The sequence below is a fragment of the Vipera berus genome (assembly GCF_964194415.1).
Source record: "Vipera berus genome assembly, chromosome: Z".
Classification (NCBI taxonomy): Eukaryota; Metazoa; Chordata; class Lepidosauria; order Squamata; family Viperidae; genus Vipera; species Vipera berus.
The window spans coordinates 105,489,530-105,509,595 of NC_138205.1; the positions used below are offsets into that span (position 1 = coordinate 105,489,530).

General features: G+C 36.8%; 2 protein-coding genes across 5 annotated transcripts in view; both read left to right on the top strand.

Annotated features, from left to right (window-relative positions):
- Positions 1–20,066, top strand: part of LOC308678210 (LIM zinc-binding domain-containing Nebulette) — a 203,538-nt gene that overhangs the window by 103,434 nt on the left and 80,038 nt on the right. The window lies entirely within an intron of this gene.
- The window catches only part of LOC308677804 (uncharacterized protein), a gene marked incomplete at its 5' end in the record, with an annotated part of 58,354 nt that continues 50,043 nt past the window's right edge, over positions 11,756–20,066 (top strand). Inside the window, 4 exons of the mRNA XM_081344499.1 lie at positions 11,756–11,827; positions 11,912–11,983; positions 16,687–16,791; positions 18,119–18,229. Coding sequence (XP_081200625.1) covers positions 11,756–11,827; positions 11,912–11,983; positions 16,687–16,791; positions 18,119–18,229 — 360 coding nt within the window. The remainder of the gene's footprint in view (positions 11,828–11,911; positions 11,984–16,686; positions 16,792–18,118; positions 18,230–20,066) is intronic.

Here is a 20,066-nt window from a genome sequence, read left to right on the forward strand (position 1 = left end):
GCAAGGCAAAACAGTTTCATTGGACATGTGTTAAAAATTATTGAGATACTTAAAGCACACTAAAAACATGAAGTTATTATTAGAACCGACACATACTGACTATGCAGAGTTATGTTGTTATGCAGATTCCGATTGGGCGAGCAATAAGAAATCACGTAAAAGTACTTCAGGCTATATGCTGCTTTTAAATGGATGTCCTGTTTACTGGCATGTGTGTAAACAGAATTGTTTCTTGTTCATCTACTGAAGCTGAATATGCTTGTGTGTCAGATGCATGTAATTCTCTAATGTGGTTTGATGCTTTAGTCACAGAGATCTGGACACAGCCGATTCGTCTGATCACTGTGATGGAAGACAACAAATCTGTGGTTTATATATCTGAGACATGCTTTACAGGTTCTAGGTGTAGGCACATTGACATCCGTTATCAAAATATAAGACAAGTAGTCAAACAAGGTTTTGTTAAATTGCAGTATGTGCCTACACATGATCAGATTGCTGATATGCTGAACAAGCCACTTCCTGCAGCCCAGCACGAGTATCTGCATAAGAAAATGTGTCTTATCTGAGTTCTGCCTTACTGACAAAAGAAGGGGATGTCACTGCATTTTTTTTAGTTTTTTGTCAGTAAGCTCGTTGCAGTCTGTTTCTTTGCAAGTTGAATTGTTATCATTGTAACCATGGTGAGTGTCACATGTTCAGCCATGTATTTTGTTTGGTTTTATATTTATTACTGTGTGCACATGTCCAAAACAAAACTTACTTTCTTTTTCCTTTCCTTTGTGCTCTCTGGTGAGATAGACATGTAGTCATGAGTCTTTCTGTGTTTTTACAAGTTTCTTTGTAATTAAAAGGTTAATAGTAGAATATATGCTTCGGGTTTTCTTTCTTTTACCTGTTGTTTATCATGCATTAAATGAACCACGGTTCATCACCCTCTGATAGAGTTTTGTTTGATTTACTCTTCTGACATGTATTACCTGCTTAAAATTTCTGAGATCATTGATCTATCAGAATTCTTGCTGAAATCAATTTTAAAATGAAAAGAAAAGAGGTGGCGTTTGTAAAATATTGCTCTGCTTAAGAATTGTTCATTTGCAGACTGAATTGTCTCTGACCTACTTGTTAATTATCATTATCCCCCTATTTTCCTCTACAAGGTCAGAAAAGTTTATATATGAGGAACATACAGTAATGGATCAAAGGGAGATGAGGATAAAGAGGGTAAAATTATTTTTCATCAGCTACTGACTAGTTACATTTGCCTTGACCTTGGAGTTATTTATTTCATTTTTATGATTCATCATCTGCCTAGTGATTAGAAAAGTATATCTGTTTTGTTAAAACATTGAAATAGAGATGAGTAATATTTGATATCTTGTCATTTTACTTCAAATAGAAGTTGATTGTGCTGTTTTTGTTTGTTCATTTATTTATTCACCCAGTGCTACTCTTGATTCCTGACACATTTTTGAAGCAGGACTGAATTATTTTATCATCGTGACAGTAGTGAGATTTAAGGCTGGTGCAAGATGTAATATAATACAGTGCCATGTACATTAATCAATGAGAATGTAGTTAAAGAGAAAATAGTTTCTTTAAAGGAGAATTGCTCCTAATATATACCTATTACATCAAAATAAAATTGAGAGGTTCTGTTTTCTTGTGAAGAAATTGTATTTTTTGCAGTCTTGATATTCAAATATTAGTTTCAGAGATAAGTTGAATGAGGCATATCTATACTAACAACAAAGATGCAATCAATCTACTCTTACCCTATTTTCTTCTGTGAAACAGAGCTATCAAAAAGACCTCCTTAGTCTGTTATGCACTCTCTAGCCAGATTAGCACCCTCTTTTGTGGATTTTATGTACTCAGCTATATTCCTGTTGAAGCCTAAGATGAAGTGAAATCAAGAAAAATGATTATTTTCTTTTGAAAACCTCCCTCATTTCCTCCCTAAGTTCATTTGATAGTGTAGTAAGTTAATTTTTGACTTACATTCGAATTCAGTTCTATTTGTAGAGGCCCTGTCCTCCCCTTTTTTAAAGAGCTCTATATTTTTGTTAACTGGATTTCTTGAAAAATTGAGCCAGGTGCGTCAACAATTCTGTATTCTTAAGATTAGGGATTAACTGCAAATCCTATTCTTAATTTTTAAAATAAAAACCGATTAAAATACAAAGAGCTGCCTTAAATTGTCCTTACTCCTAATATAGCCCAGCTTCCTTCCTTTACTGCCTTCCACATTTGTTGACTGTACTTCCCTTCCAGCCAATATGAAATTCACTTTTTGAAGAAATTATGCTTAGGAAATGCTGATATAGACAGTATTCTGCTCAGCTAAAGCTTCTCATGGATTTGTGGCTCATATTTACCTCTTAGCCTTGTTAATATTGTTTAAGCTTAAGATCCAACTACTTGAATTTTGGATATAAAGTATGAATTCTGTCATGAAATCAAAAGTTACATTTTAAAAACATTTAGAAAAATAGAGAATTTAATAAACAAATGCTTTGTGTATTGAATCAGTCTTGACTCCTAGATGCCATATGAAAAATCCCTGTGGTTTTCTACCCAACATTTTTAGAATGTTGCCTTTGTTTTCTCCTTAGGACTAAGACTGGTCCAAAAATATCCAATGGCTTTGTGCATAAAGTAGTAATAGAACACTCTCCCAATTTCTACTTTAAAAAGCTTTTCCTATTATTGTTGGGTTTTTTCCCCTGAATTTTAATTTCTTATGGAACAACATGGCTGTGTAAACATTTAATCTGTATTTAAAAAACCTTTTTTTCACTTTCGAAAGTCTGCCTTATAGCTGAGACTTTATTTTGCATAAATGGATGATTTTCCATTGATGTATGTATTTGGATTTATATATTCATTAATTTTGCCAAAGTGGCTTAGAAATCTGTAGTCATTATACAAGGAACAACAATTTGCTGAATTAGCACAATATATGATTGCAATCTGAATGTCCTTGTAATGTAGACCAGGGCTTTTCAACTGGTGGTATGCGTACTACCGGTGGTAATTTGGCACTTGGCAGGTGGTATGTGACTGTCCTAGATAAGTGGTATCAGGGTAGAGAGGAATGAGCTGAAGCAGCGGCAGCACCACACAAGCCTAAGGAAGAGACAGCTGGAGCTGCAGGGCTATCGGGGCTCAGCAGACGCACCGGGATCAGCGCTGGGTTCTAGCTGATAGGCACTTCTGGAAGCTGGAGGTGCTCGGAAGAGAAAAGGAGGAGGTGGGGAGAGAGGAGAGGATATAAAAGGTTTTGGCAGGAAAGAGCCAGTGAGGGCCTGCCCCTTCCCCGCCCCCTGGGCGCATGAAGAGGAGGCAGTGAGCACCTGGCATCCCTGCTGACCGTCTCTGCTGACCACTGAGGAAGAAAAAAGGTAAGAGAAGCGCTTCCCCTTCCCCCAGGATGCCAGCGCACATGTGCTCGCCGCCTTCTCCATGCATCTCCAGGGAGTGGGGCAGAAATGGCAGGGGGGGGCTTGCTGGCTCCAGGGCTGCCCCATGGATCTAAGGCTAAGCGCGTTCTGGCTTTGATGGCCTCAACTGGTAGATCAGCACCACACCCGCTTGCTGACCTAGCCCCGCAGCCACCAGGCTTCCCTTTTACCGGGACTGCCCCTGCCTGTATGGGATAGCTATGGCCAGCGGCAGCATGGCCACTGGCAGCGCTGGCAATCTGTCCCCTCCCATCATCCTTCCTGATCATGGAGGAAGGAAAGAGAAGCAAGGAGGAAGGAATAAATGGAGGAAGGAAGGAAGGATCTGGGAAAGAGACTGCCTTCTGAGCGCTTCACAGGTTCATTTTTTAAAGCTGCCTGAAGCTCCGGGCAGAGGCTTCCCATTTTGAGCCCTCCCCTTTCCCCCTGTTGTTGTCTCTGTGCCTGAAGGGCCTTTGCGTGGCTCTCAGCTTGCCTCTCCCAGACCTGGGCATGTGTGTGTGTGTGTGTGTGTGTACGTGTGTGTGCACGCATGTGTGCGTGCATGGGGAGGTCTCACTCCTTGCAGCCTCACTCTGTAAAATGCTGTGACATTGGGGAGGAAAAGAACGAGAGAGAAGATAGAGCTTCTTGCAGCCTTCCACAGGGCTGGGAGTGGGAGCTGCGGGGTGGGGGGCAGGGCATGATGCGATTGGCAGCATGTTGAGAAAGAGAAACAAGGACTCCAAAAAAACAGCTTTCATTAGTTTGCAGCCTGCCATTGCAGAAGGTCTGTGTTGAGGGTGCGGGGCTGCAAGGGGTGAAACCCGCTCCTGTGTACGCACACACACACACATACATTATATTTATATATTTATTTAAGTATACATTATACACTTTTATAACAATTTTCCCTTATATTATAGCCTAGGTTAAATTTTATTTATTTTTTTCATAATTTTTCCCAATTTGAAAATTTATTTTTTATTTATTTATTTATTTTATTTTAATTCCATTTATATCCCGCCCTTCTCCGAAGACTCAGGGCGGCTTACAAGCTTAGCAGTAGCCTTCATTCTATGTATATGCCTGCTTATTAGGGCTTTCATAAACCCCCCCAAGCGGCATTATTACAAAGTCAGCTTAATTGCCCCCAACAATCTGGGTCCTCATTTTACCTACCTCGGAAGGATGGAAGGCTGAGTCAACCTTGAGCCTGGTGGGACGCGAACCTGCACTAATTGCAGGCAGCTGGTGTTACTTAAGGAGGCATTAGCCCACTGCTCCACCAAGGCATTAAGTTAAAAGCTTGACAAAAAGAAGTGAATAATTCCTGAATCCTAAATAAATCTGACTTTCCAGATTTTAATACAGCCATTATATATTTCACTTAATATATAACATATGATAAATATCAGTGATACAAATATGTTTTCTGATTGATCACATTTTTGTAACATTGTAAACAGTATATTATGCTGTACATTATTAGTGGAAATTTTTTCACATCCCTCCCATAAACTGTAACAAAACAAGAACTGCTGTTATGTGAGTCTAATTTTAGGATCATAAGGTGCTCCAAAGATATGGTAAAGATAGGAATTGGCAAAGAGCTGCAAAAAAATGGAAAGTAATTTGTTTTTAAGAAGAGTAGCTTCCTACTAAGGCAAATGACCTTCATTTAATCTAATGAGAACTATAATATATCTTCAACTCAAACACATTTCTCTGTTTCAAGATAGGCAGAGTCAAGAAGTGAGTGGAAAGGCTAGCATGAATCATCTAACAGTACCGAACCAGCCATTACCCTATTGTTACCCTGATGATATATTTCATGATATCATAATTGAGATTGTGTATTGCTTCAGCTAGGTTATGAAGCAAAGTTGTCTTCAATTTTGTGTACTTAAAGAAAGATCTCATAATTATGCCTTCCAGAAAATACAGGTTAGGGTCTGTAATTGGGGTCTTGTGGGTGTTATGAAAATAATACAGAATTACTCTACTTTGAAACTGTGCAGTGTGTTACATAAAGCTTTCATGTTCATAATCATTTTGAATTATTATAAGATCTTAATAAAACCTTTTACATGTAAGACATGATTTCTATGTGAGGTACAATCACTGATGTTTCTCATTAAAAAAGCAAGTAGTTGTCAATGGAAAGCCTATATCTGAGATTCATGGAGTCATTGCTAAAGCAGATAATATAATAACAAATGTATAAGGTAACTTCATATGCATAGCTGCCCTTGCATATGTAGTATGCCCCACATCTAACTACAGAAACTTCTTTGTTTCACAGTAGGACTTTTTTCAACACTGGCAATGGAATAGTTCTCTTCTACTATACTGAAGAAGTGGTACAGAATAGCTTAGAAACATAAAATCTTTTCTGCTGCTTATTATCCTCATGCATCTGTTTACCTGGCTAGTGGAAATCCAGCCCAGTTCTTTATGTATTACATAAATTTGATTTAGATTGTAAATTGGAACTTGGCTCTTTTCTTGTTTCCTCCTTCACTACCCCCAAATATTTTAATACAACTATATCATAAAATAAGTACATATCTAAAATGCTGGTTCTAAAGAATCATAATAAGTGCCACAAGATTATATTACTGATTATTGATTTTTAGCTTCTGCACACTCATTGGAACAGTGAATGGAGAATAGAATTTATTAAAACACAAGTTAATCCAAAATTCTAAAGAAGCTTATAAAAGTATTCTTGAGCAACATTTTGGGTATACATATTCATAACAATAACAAATATAATAATAATAATAATAATGACCATTTGTCTGAAATGATATAGGGTTTCCTGCCTGTACTGCCTAGGGTTTCCTTCCCTGTACTAGCTATTTCTATAGCAACAAACTATCTAATCAGCAAAATCCAAAGTCAAAGTGTCATTTTTTTTCAGCTCAAGCACAAAAACCAGCAATGGTTACCAAACAGAAACAAAATTCGAAAGCTCTTTTCTCTGATTAGAGCAGTGTCTTTCCATCTTTGTGCAGAAACCATTCTTGCTTCAATCAACATATATAACAGCAATGTTCCATATTTTTTTCAAGTTCTTTGTCCATTAACACTGAAATGAAAGTCTCTGGTTTGATTTTTATATTCACTTTAAGAATCTTCTGTATAAAAATATGAACTGAAGGTGGATAAAGCACCAGGCACGGATGGCTTGACTGCGGCCTATTATAAAAACTTACAATTAGAGATGATAAAACCGTTAAAGGAACTGTTCCAGACAATCCAGAGGGGGGGAAAGGTGCCCCCGTCTTGGAGAACAGCTTTTATCTCTTTGATTCCGAAGGAAGACCAGGATGCTACTTTAGTTAAAAATTACAGACCGATATCGCTTTTAAATACAGATTATAAGATATTTGCTAAGGTTTTGGCTAATAGACTGATGAGGGTTCTGCAACAGGTGATTCATGGGGACCAAACGGGGTTTATTAGTGGAAGACAAATGAAAACTAATGGGAGACATATAGTTGATGTGTTAGAGTTTTTGGAAAGGCACAACCAGATCTCTGCTGCGCTAATCTTTTTAGATGCTGAAAAGGCTTTTGATCAATTGAACTGGCAATTTTTGTTGAAAGTTTTAGACAAAATGGATTTTGGGGAAAAATTTTTACAACCGATTAGGGCATTATACCAAAAACAAACTGCCCGAATTATAGTTAACAATAGTTTGACAACAGTATGTAATATTGAGAAGGGCACAAGGCAAGGCTGTCCGCTATCGCCCTTGTTATTTATATTAACATTAGAGATATTATTGGTTAAGATTCGGAATTCGGAAAAAATTAAGGGGATACAAGTTGGAGATCAGGATTACAGATTGAGAGCATTTGCAGATGATCTGGTTGTTACAGTGACCCAGCCAGAGAACTCTGTTGTGGACCTGATGGAGATAATAACACAATATGGGAAGGTTTCTGGATTTAAAGTAAATATACAGAAAACTAAAATTTTGGCTAGAAATATGACAGTTTCGCAGAAGGCTCTCCTAGAAGGATTAACTGGATTTGAGATTGTTAAAAGGGTTAAATATTTGGGGGTGATTTTGTCGCCCTCTAATACAAAGCTATATAAAAATAATTATGAAAAGTTATGGGGGAAAATTCAAAAAGAACTGGAGAGTTGGGAAAAATTGCAATTGTCTTTGTTGGGACGGATTGCAGCAGTGAAAATGAATGTCCTGCCCAAATTTTTATTCTTATTTCAAATGATACCGATTCTTAAGAAAGACTCTAACTTGGAGGAATGGCAGCGTGGTATCAATAAATTTGTGTGGGCAGGGAAAAAGCCACGAGTTAAACTTAAGATTATGCAGGATACTCGTGAGAGAGGTGGCCTTAAAATGCCTAATTTTAAATTATATTATGAAGCTGCTGCACTAGTAGGAATAAGTGATTGGATTAATTTGACACAATCGAGGTTATTAAATCTTGAGGGCCATGATCTGTTGTTTGGCTGGCATGCATATTTGTTGTATGATAAGAAGGTAGATACTGTGTTTAGGATGCATATTTTAAGACAGGCATTGCTGAGAGTTTGGAAGAAGTATAGACATAAGTTAAGCAGCAAGATACCATTGTGGGCAATCCCAAAACACGCAATAGAAAATATACATGCTGGTTTCAAACATGATGAGACTACTTACAAGGAAATTTTAAGTTTGGAAAGGAATATTTGGTGCTTGAAATCATATAGTTTCTTGCGAGAAGAGAAGGTTGTTCAGACTTGGTTTCAATATATTCAGTTACAGGCCAGGTGGAAAGAAGACCAAAAAAATGGATTTGCAACGACTGATGAAAATTTGATAAAGCAAATTAGAAATCAAGGACCAGCACATATTAAACGGATATATCTTGCATTGATAGAGATCGATTCAGAAACAGAGCTTGTTAAGGATTGTATGATAAAATGGGCCCAAAACATTCAGGAAGTTATTACAATGGACACGTGGGAAAAGATCTGGGTGAGGAATGTAAAATTCACTCAAGCTCAAAGTTTAAGAGAGAACTTTTACAAAATGTTTTATAGATGGCATCTAGATCCTAAAAAGCTTGCAAGTATGTATCCGAATTATCAGCCTAAATGTTGGAGGTGTGGTGATGAAGAGGCAACATATTTTCACATATGGTGGACATGTAAAAAGGTCAAGGCTTTTTGGATAAAAGTCTGGTGGAATATGCAGAAGATTTTTAAACGGAGGATAAAGTTTTGTCCGCAATTTTTTTTGTTGGGAATAATTGTTGACGCTACAGTTGTGGACTCTAAGTTGATGTTGAATTTAGTTACGGCAGCAAGACTTTTGATAGGTCAATATTGGAAGAAAGAGGAACTGCCGACTATACAAGAGTGGATTTTAAAGGTTTCCGACTTGGCAGAGATGGCGAAGATTTCGGCCTATTTGAAAGATTACTCGCAAGAACATTATATTATGGAATGGAGAAAATGGATTGAGTTTATCCAGAATAAGTATAGGGTCAAGAAGTTTTATCTAGCATTTGAATAAGTCTTCTTTCGTTTTCTTTTTTCTTTTTTTATTTTGTCTTCTATATATATTTAATAATGCTAAGTTTTGTTTGATCCTATATAAGTTAGAGAGTGATGGATTTTAGAATTTATAGTTGTTAGTATATGGTTGTTTATGATTGCTTTTTTATATATATATACCTTGTATTTAGCTCTGGGAAGTCCGGGGGGGGGGGGAGGGGGGTTAGGGGGAGGTGGGGGGGGAGGAGGGAGGGGGAAGGGGGTTTTTTAAAGGAAAACTGTATTTTTAAAACTTTTCAATAAAAAAAAAATATGAATCTTACCCAATACTGTTTTATTACAACTCCACCAAAGATGATAAAAAAGTTCTTTCTTTACATTTACATTTCCAATATACATTTGAAATTTATGAAATTTATGTATCCTTGATAATTTATCAGGCGTTAAATACCAACAGTACATGATTTTCAGTTACAATTTAATATAAATTTTAAACCCTTTGTCCACAAGTTCATCGTTACCACACAGTATAATTTCAAGAGTCAAAGTAAACCCATACATTTTTAAATCTAATTTAAACCTTTCTTTCAGTTTTAATTATGTAAACCAGTGACAGCCATACTCTTGTGATTTTAACTCTTCTTTGGATTTCAGGGTGGGTGCCCACCATTTTGAACCCCTTGCCCCCTCATTGAAAATGCCTCTTCTACACATCCCTGCTATAAAGTTTCATGAGACATTGGAATAGAATTCTGAAAGGAAAATGGTTCATTAAAAAAGAGGGGTTAAATTCCCTTCAGCTTTAATCTTTTTAGGAATTTTGGAGCACCATTTTGAGAAAAAAAATCTGCTCAGTTAGAATACTTTTGGTGTTTATAATATCTTAAGCCAATGCCAAATATATTCCTGAACAGATGTTTGTCAGCTGTGAAATATAATGTTTCATGCACTTTGATTAACGACTTTCAAAACAAAACATGCTAAGTGGGAGATGAAAAACAAAAAGTTACACAAATAGTTTTTAGGCTGTACATTTAATACCTTAACTGTATGTTAGAGTTGCAGCAGTGTTTTTCTTTTGGAATGTCATATTGACATTATAAAATAGATATTTGATAAGGCATAGATAGGGTTATGTTTTTCAGGAGACTGAAGAAAAGAGCCATATTTATCATCTTGTCCCAGTTGTCAAGGTAACCATGTTTATTTATTGAAAATTATTCTTAGTAGGGAGCCTAAATTCTTGCCTAATTATTGCTAGCTATTACATTTTTCAGTTCATTGTATATCACATTACTTCAATAAGATCCAATGCTTCCATGAATTAATGAAACAACTAACTTATGAACATGCAAACTGTACTGAATTTATCATGAGGCGAGAGGAAGAATGTATAAGATGGATAGAAAAAAGTTACTGCACTGTTAACACTAATATATACTGAATCTTTTCTGGAATAATATCTTCATTCTGAAGGCCAGTCTCAAAGAAAAATAAATATAAGCAGACTTAAGCAGTTTCATCTGAATGAGAGAGAGCAGTGGAGCTGGTATTTTAATTATGATAACAATGCAGGATACTCTAGCATTTTTAACAGGTATCCCAGTTGCAGAACCAAAGTTATTCTGAAAAACTTGCATTCTATGAATTATTATAATATATTTAAGAAGAATTTAGGTTTCCTTTTGTAGAATCAGTTTGCTTGTTAAGATGATCAAATTGACTTAATTAAAAATGAATAAGTTATATTTTCACAGGAAAATAAAGTCATGATGTAAGTAAGCTTTTGCTACAATAATCTTTGATATTGAACAATTCAAGTACACTTATAGAAATATTTGTAAAGTAATGCTTGTTTATATGTTTGCAACTCTTCTCTGTAATGGAAAAAAAGTTGGCAGAGCATTAATAAACTTATCTAATGATTTAGCTCTGATTACAGGTAGTCCTTGACTTACAGCAGTTCATTTAGTGACAATTTGAAGTTACAACATCACTGAAAAAGTAACTGATGAACTTTTTTCACATTTACAAACATTGTAGTATCCCCATGGTCAGATGTTTGGCAACTGACTCATATTTATGATGGTTGCAGTGTCCCAGGGTTAGGTTATCACCTTTTATGACCTTCTGACAATCAAAGTCAATGGGGAACCCGTATTCACTTAACAACTGTGTTACAAACATAACAACTGCAGTGATTTACTTAACAACTGTGGCAAGAAAGGTTATAAAATGGGGCAAAATTCACTTAACTGTTTCGCTTAGCAACAGACATTTTGAGCTAAATATGTTCGTAACTTGAAGACCACCTGTACCAACTTTAGCAAATTGCCAATGATTTGTGAACCATCTTATTTGAATAATTCATTTTTATTCAAGTTTGATAATTTATGTAACTCATATCCTCATTAAACAGATCTTCAGTCATTTAAACTAATTGCAAAACAATATTTATTGTTTTAAAGAGGTCACTTCCTATGTCATGCCAAAAATGATCTTTGGCTCTACTTATTTGGAATTATAGGAAGTTCAAGAGTCAATAAATTTCAAGGGCATCAAGCTAGGGAAGGCTGTTTTTCAAGAATGTTTACCCGAAGGACATCTGATGCTTTTCACTTCATGCAACATTGTTCAGATAAGACTTTCAAGTATTGCCTAAATAAGGAAGAAACCTCAGTGAGATGAAGCTAGCCATGAGACCAGAGTGACACAAGGAATTCAAATGGAAAAGGGTATAAGCTGCTTCATTACTGAACCTTGCCATCTTTCTAAAAGAACAAAAAATGAGAATGATTTTTCAGGAATCTTCAAAGAATGAAGATGAGGAAGTGGTGGAGGATGAAGAAGAGGAGGATGCAACAGTAGGTGGATGTGATCTATTCATTAAAGTGTGAAAAGATTTATTTTCTGATTTGCACTTACTTTTGCAAATACTTTCCCCCTAGGTATTCTTTAAACCTGTCATTGAGGATAAAAACATGGAACTTGCAAGAAAATGCACAGAGATAATAAGTAATGTAAGTAAGTTTTTCAGTACTAGTTAAATTAATTAGATAACATTACTACCCTTTCTGAGATTTAGATATGTAAATATTGCTTCAGGTATATTTGTTGCTCTAACAAGAAATGAAAATTGATACTGAAAATGTTTTATGTATTTTATTTTATTTATTTGTCAATGAAAATTACAAATTCAGACAAGCAAAATGAATTTTTTTTAAAATGTGACAGGGACAATAGACAATAGACAACATGTTAGTGAACTTAAAAATGTCTATTTAGGAAACCCTTAAATATGGGGTAAGATATGTATACTTTGAATGTATTATTCAAAGCATATGTATTTTTCCATAATATTGTGGAATTGGGCTTATACCCTTTCCCTCTATCCTATCCTATCCTATCCTATCCTATCCTATCCTATCCTATCCTATCCTGGATTATTTAGAACACATTGGCATATTGGGATCTTTTTGGCTGAAGAGAAAGATATTTAAAATACTTCTAGGTGTTTTAAGAATTCTAACTTTCAGATCTTTGCAATATTATCTCCTTTTGGCCAGTTGTATTTCTAATTTAATTGTTTATTATGATTATACCATTAAAAAAATCTAAAATTTTAAATTTATATACTTAATTTAGACATAGTTAAGAAAACCATTGTTCATGTCAGTTTAAAAAGTTTTAGTAAACTACGGTATTTGGATTAGTTTTAAAATAATTCAAAATTCTTTCGTAATTTTCCTCAAATGAATATTGCAGAATCAAGAGATTCATGCATTCCTCCCATTTTTTGTCTAACCTATTTAATTTAAATTTAATTTTATTATGTTTTATTGAGTGGTTATTACTTGATTAATTGGGAATACTTTAGCAAACGGAAAATATGATTGTCAATTATCCTTGTTTGGTTTATGCAATGTTGCTTTGGGTTTTTGCTGTTTTGAGTTGTTTGTAATTTATCTTTGTTAGAAAGAGAATAGTTTTGTACCGACTCCAGCTTTGTGTAGCCAGAGTTTCACAAGTAATCCTTGATTTATGATCATTCATTTAATGTTGGTTTGAAATTATGACTGTTACACAATCCTTGTGGTTATGTGATTACAATTTGGGTGCTTAGCAACTGGCTCACATTACAGTGTTCTTGTGGTCATGTGAATCTGTGGCCTTCCTAACTGGCTTCCAATAAGCAAAGTCGATTGGGGAAACTGGATTCACTTAATAACCATGGTGATTCACTTAACAACCATGGTAAAAGTGGTCATAAAATTGGGTTTGGTCCATTATGATTGTACCAACATGGCAGAAATTTGAGTCCATTTGTGATCATCCATTGAAGACTACTTATAGGTGTATGCAAGAGGAGAGTGAGGGTGACAAGTGATAAAATATGCATACAATGTCATATCACAGCTATGAAAAGACAGAGCTTGCAAGTGTGACATTGTAACACATCAATGTGGCATCACTGTGGATAGGAAGGCATACCTTTGACCTTAGTCTGAATTGCAGAGCTGCTAATAGTTATAGAGGAACAATACTGCAAACCTTTCTTGATAAGCAACTTAATGGGGAAACGATGGGTTTGGCCGAGAACATTTGGGAAGAGTTTGATCCTGTGACTCCTGATGAAGTGGACAGGATCATGGGGAAATTAAGTGCCACCACGTGTTTGTTGGACCTGTGTCCCTCCTGGCTGGTTTATGCGGCTCGGGAGGTTACACGAGGCTGGCTCCTAGCAGTTATTAATGCTTCCTTGAGTGAGGGGTGCTTCCCTGCCGCCTTGAAAGAGGCGGTGGTAAGGCCCCTCCTCAAGAAACCTGCCTTGGATCCAGCTATTTTAAATAACTTTCGTCCTGTCTCCAACCTTCACTTTCTTGTGAAGGTTGTTAAGAGCGTGGTGGCACGGCAGCTCCCTTTGGTCCTGGAGGAAACTGAGTATCTGGATCCATACCAATCGGGTTTCAGGCCCAGGTACAGCATGGAGACGGCATTGTTTGCGCTGGTGGATGATCTCTGGCGGGCCTGAGATAGGGGTTATTCCTTTGTCCTGGTCCTATTAGATCTCTCAGTGGCTTTTGATACCATCGACCATGGTATCTTGCTGCGATGTCTTGAGGGGTTGGGAGTGGGAGGCACCGTTTTATGGTGGTTCTCCTCCTACCTCTTGGGCCGTTCGCAGACGGTGTTGGCAGGGGGGCAGAGGTCAACCCCTAGGCCCCTTAGTTGTGGGGTGCCTCGGGTCGGTACTCTCGCCCCTCCTGTTCAACATCTATATGAAGCCGCTGGGTGAGATCATCCGTGGTTTCGGGGTGAGGTATCATCAATATTCTGATGATACCCAGCTTTTCATCTCCACCCCGAACCAACCCAGCGATGTCCTCGACGTGATGTCCCGTTGCCTGGAAGCAGTACGGATTTGGATGGGGAAGAACAGGCTCTGGCTCAATCCGGCCAAGACTGAGTGGCTTTACGTACCGGCATCTCGTTTAGTCCAAGAGGTTCCATCTTTGGTTATGGGAGGAGAGGTGTTACCTCCTGTTGATAGGGCACGCAATTTAGGCATCCTCCTGGATTCACGACTCAGTTTTGAAGATCATATTGGAGTCGTGGCCAGGGGGGCATTTGCTCAGGTTCTCCTGGTGCACCAGTTGTCTGGACCGAGATGCCCTACGTATGGTCACTCATGCACTCGTTACCTCCCGTATAGATTACTGCAATGCTCTCTACATGGGGCTGCCCTTGAAGACCACCCGGAGGCTCCAGCTGGTGCAGAATGCGGCCGCGCGGGTAGTGATGGGAGCATCCCGATACTCCCATATTACACCCCTCCTGCATGAGCTGCATTGGTTACTGGTTGTCCTCCAGGTGAGATTTAAGGTGCTGGTACTTACCTTTAAAGCCCTACATGGCTTAGGCCCGGGATATTTGCAGGACCGTCTGCTGCCGGGAACGATCTCCCATCGCCCAGTACGCTCACACAGAGAGGGCCTCCTCAGGGTACCGTCGGCTAGACAATGTTGGCTGGCGACCCCCAGGGGGAGGGCCTTCTCTGTGGGAGCACCAGCCCTATGGAACTAACTTCCCCTTGAGCTCCGGATGGCCCCGGATCGCTGGTCCTTTCGCTGCGGCCTTAAAACACTTCTTTTCCTTCAGGCTGACCTGGACTGATGACAGGGATTTTAAAATGTTTTTTTAATTTTTAACTCCAATTTTAATTTATTCTATTGGGGCTGTTAATTTAATTCTTTTTAACTTTTGTATTGTTGTATTTCATTGTTAGCCACCCTGAGTCCTTCGGGAGATAGGGCGGCATATAAGTCCCAATAATAAATAAATAAGTCCCAATAATAAATAATACCTGTAGCATTTACTTTCTTCCTTCCCTTTTTTCATGTTCCATTAATTTCAATGGCAATTGCTTCACATAATTCTGTACTTTAGTGAGCCTGATAGGATAGTGATTGTTGTTCTTGCATTTATTGCTTATAAAGAATTGGAAGCTTGTCAGGACTAGTATGAATAATATGAAACAAATAATCACCGTTCATGAAGAGCTTTCTGCCCATAGGCCATTGATTTTTCCAAAGCTCTTTGCTCTGGCTTAATGGATCTTTGTTGGATTTCAGCCAGCACAATCTTAGTGGCGATCACAAAAATGTTAATATGTCCTTGCTTACCCTCTCTTTTTCTAGCATTGACTTTTGCATCTTATTCTCTGAAGGGGGTAGATTTCAGCTACAGGGCAAAATATGTTTCTTTAAAGTTCACCACTAATCTAGAGGTGAATTTAAAATATGCCTTGATTTTCTTCCCCCACCGTGGGAGCACTGCAATTAATATATTGTCACTGAATAGTAAAACTAATGCATTGTACCTCAAGGACAAATGTCACATTTGCAGCATTTTGCTACTTATGTCAAAATGATGAAATCAGTGTGGTAGCACAAGCTTTGCCTCTTTTGTATGTATAAACAACATGCTAATGAATATATTGAAAGGATGGGGCTTGAGTTGTGGTGTTGCAATATTGTCTTCCAGTTTGAACCCTCCTGTTATTTGTTACAGGCAGTGCTGCAGAGGAAACAGAAAGTTTGAGTGAGGATTTATTTTTTACATTGAAAAAAGAGAAATGCTCATCAGTCCATACCCAGTTACCATTGCAGTAGCAAGCATCTAATGGCTTTAAAGTCATGTCAGTTGCAGTGGAAGATTAATTCCTTCAATAATTATTCCATCTGTTAGTGCACCGCTTTATTTGATACAAATCATATTTTTATTCTAGATTTGTGACATTCAGTTTGCTAACAGAATGGTAAACAAAGAAAGAGAATCCCATGAAGTTAGGTTTCCTTCTTTCAAGGGACACATTATAGTAATTATATGCATGATTTAATATTAGGGTAATCCCCTTACAGCAATTCCACTCCAGCAAAATGCTTCAGTGACACAGATAAAATGGGCATAATTATGAATACTTCACGGCTTGTATCTATATGAGTTTTCCTGTCATTTAAAATCTGTTAGCTGTCCTAAACTTGGGTGGTCTTGTAGTTACGGAAAAATGTTAAAATTTAATTATATTAAAAATTCATCTCTTTCATTTTAATAAGGAATTATTAATCAAGGTTATATTCCTTTTTTCTTCTTTAGTCCTGTCATAATAAAATTCCTTTTATTCTCTATTCCCTCTTTTAACCCACTTTTTTATCCTCTTTAGGTCCATTATAAAGAAGAATATGAAAAATCAAAAGGCACGTGCACATTTGTGCCTGATACTCCACAGCTGACACATGTGAAAAATATATCTGCTATTATTTCTGATGTAAGGCAGAACGTTTGCAATCTTCGTTTGTTATGTTGATGGTTCTATGATTTACAGAGTAGCACTTATCACAAGAACAGAGTCACTTTTTCTCTTTTCTCGTATTTCTTTCATTATGCCTCCTCCTGATTAAGTCCCAGCTTGTCAGGGGTCACACAGTTCATGGAATTACATTATGATACTATTTAGTCAATTTACTTTTATGACATGATGCCATCATTGAGACCAAAGTTAATATGGAATTAAAAATTGTGTTCAGGGCATGACCTGATAAGGTTTGAAAGAATGACAGTATTAGAATATTTAGTCATCTGTGATTTCCCCCCCCTTATATTTAATTTAACTGTGGCATAGTGTTTTTTTTAATTTAAAGTATTTTCATTTCTATTTAACAACCCAAGTTCCCTAGCTGGATTGCATCATTGTTTAATACATTTAAAGAATAAAAAGAATAAGAATGTAATTCATTTACTCTGAATTTTTTTTGAAAAAGCTTTTCAAAGAAATGGGGCAGGTAATTAATATTATTTTGTTTTTAAGTGCATTAAAATTGTTAAGCTTAAAGATTTTATATCTGCTAATCTAAAAATTAGCTGTTGTGCAACACAATTATAGTACATTCAGCTGAAACTCAAACAACTTAAATGGACCTTATAGAGCTGAGGTTTTAATATACGGTATTGATTGATTAGATAGGCAACTGGATTTAAGAAAAGCTCATGTTATGAGGGCTGGTTGAAATAATTAAATTGTTCTCAAAGGTAGTTTTAGAAATTAGAAGACAAATTAGTTTCATTTTATTCATTATCATTGTGAAAATGGTAGCTTTTAAAAACAGAAACGGGCCCAATTTGGTCTATTTTTCTAAACCAGGTGTGTCAAACTGCCAGCCCGTGGGCTGGTTTCATCATACTGAAACTGGGCCCAACCCATTGCTGGCAATGCAAAAAGAGTCGCGATACGTCGCGACATATCACGTGACGTGGCGAGTTTGACACCAGTGTTCTAAACCATTGTTTTTTAGCCTTGGCAACTTTAAGATGTCTGAACTCAACTCCCAGAATTCCCCAGTCAGCATGGTTAGCTAGGCAACTCTTGTAATTGAAATCCGGAATCTTAACAAGGCTGAAAAATACTTATCTAAACAGATAACTCTAATAGTGGAATGGAAACTGCAGAATCAAAACTGCATTTAGTCTAGGTCCTAGCTAGGTAAACATCTACTTTTATATCTAATTTTTGAAAGATTTAATGTGAAACTTTCTTAATGAGTATCATCTTAATCTGTAAAAAATAATTGTTACTTTATTTTTCTCTTGCCCTCCAGGCAAAGTACAAAGCAAAGGCTAAGAAAGAACTTTCTAACTCATTCTATCAGCAAATGCCTGCTACAATTGATAGTGTGTTTGCAAAACAAATCATGAATCTTCAGAGCAAGGTAATTTCACAAACATGCACAATAATATATTTCTTGGTGAGATATGTTATCTTTTTAATCTTTTTCTAAAAAAAATACTAATCATAGCATTAACTGATGAGCCCCAAATGCATTTTAATAATGGAAGCTGCCTTGGTGATTTCCACAAAGAAAAATTGGGCAAATTACCATCTTGAATGCTTGGAGGAAAAGGAGAATATATCTCTAAAATAAATAAATGTGAAGGACCTAAAATAAAAATAAATGTATAGTGATTTTTGTTTCTGTGTTTGCAGCAATATTAGTACTAGGTAGAATTAACCAAGGGGATGTAGTGGCTCAGTGGGTTAGGACGCTGAGCTTGTTGATCAGGTTGGCAGTTTGGCGGGTCGAATCCCAAGTGCCGCGTAACAGAGTGAGCGCCTGTTACTTGTCCCAGCTTCTGCCAACCTAGCAGTTCGAAAGCACGTAAAAATGCAAGTAGAAAAATAGGTATCACTACAGTGGGAAGGCAACAGCGTTCCGTGTGCCTTTGGTGTCTAGTCATGCCGGCCACATGACCACGGAGATGTCCTCGGACCAACGCTGGCTCTTCGGCTTTGAAACGGAGATGAGCACCGGCCCCTAGAGTTGGAAACGACTAGCACGCATGTGCGGGGGAACCTTTACCTTTACCTTTTTAGAATTAATCAGGATTCTACTTAGAGTTTGCAAACATATTGCTTATAGTTCAGTGAGAGACCTATTTGAGCAATGCCCTGACATCTAAGGAACAATTAAGGAAGTCTATGAACAACCCTGAAATTGAATAGTTTAACACAGATATTAGTAAACCCATATAATTAGAATAATTAGTAAAATGATCCAACACCATCTATTGCCAGTACTTACCTTGTTTCTGGATTGAAGTTGAGTTACGTTTGACTCCATCATAAATCTCAGCATCTGTATAACATGCTAATCTAAATAATAACTTGGAATTGTTGGATAACTGAGAATATTGACAAGAGACTGAATCTGAGTGCTTTTAGACACAAGTCATGTGTTATGGCACTAAGCTTTAGAATACTGACCACTATACCTGGAATAAATAAGAAGGGCAAATGTGCTTAGTAACTTAATTCTCCTAGTGCATGGGTAGGGAACCTTGGCTCTTTTATGACTTGTGGAGTTCAACTCCAAGAATTCCTGAGCATTGCTGGTTCAGGAAATCTGGGTATTGAAATCCACAAGTCATAAAAGAGCAAGGTTCCCTATTCCTGTCCTAGAGCATATGATTTCCACAATGCTTTTCTGTAATATTTAAATTTTAAAAAACTGTTCTTCTAAATCCCAACCCAAACAGGAGCTCTTGAAGGTTTTGAAACTGAAAACTAAGAAACTAAGAAAGTTACATTTTTATTAAGTCTAAGGCAGGAAATACAAAAGATTCTATCCTATGCCTGTTTTCAGACGTCAAATAAATAATTAGCATTGTCAAAAAAAATCTCTATCTCTGATTTTATTTGGGCATTTTGCCCAGAGTTGAAAGATTTCGACAAAATAGGAGGAAAGAATATTATATATCTTCACTGCTTTTATTTATTTATAAAAATAATAAAGGTAGGATATAAGAACAAACAAACAAATTTAGATTTTTAGGTAGTCATATACTACGGTATGGATGAAGAATTTTATAAATAGCATTGCAAAAAAAGTTCAATTTATGACAGATTGTTTTAAATGATTAGCTTAGGAAGCAAATTGCTTAGTTAAGAGTTAAGGTCTTTATTGAGAAAATGTCACAATATTTTAAAAGAATTCTGTTAGGTAAATTTTACCTTGTATACTTTCTCTTCTGAGCCAGTGTCAACATTTT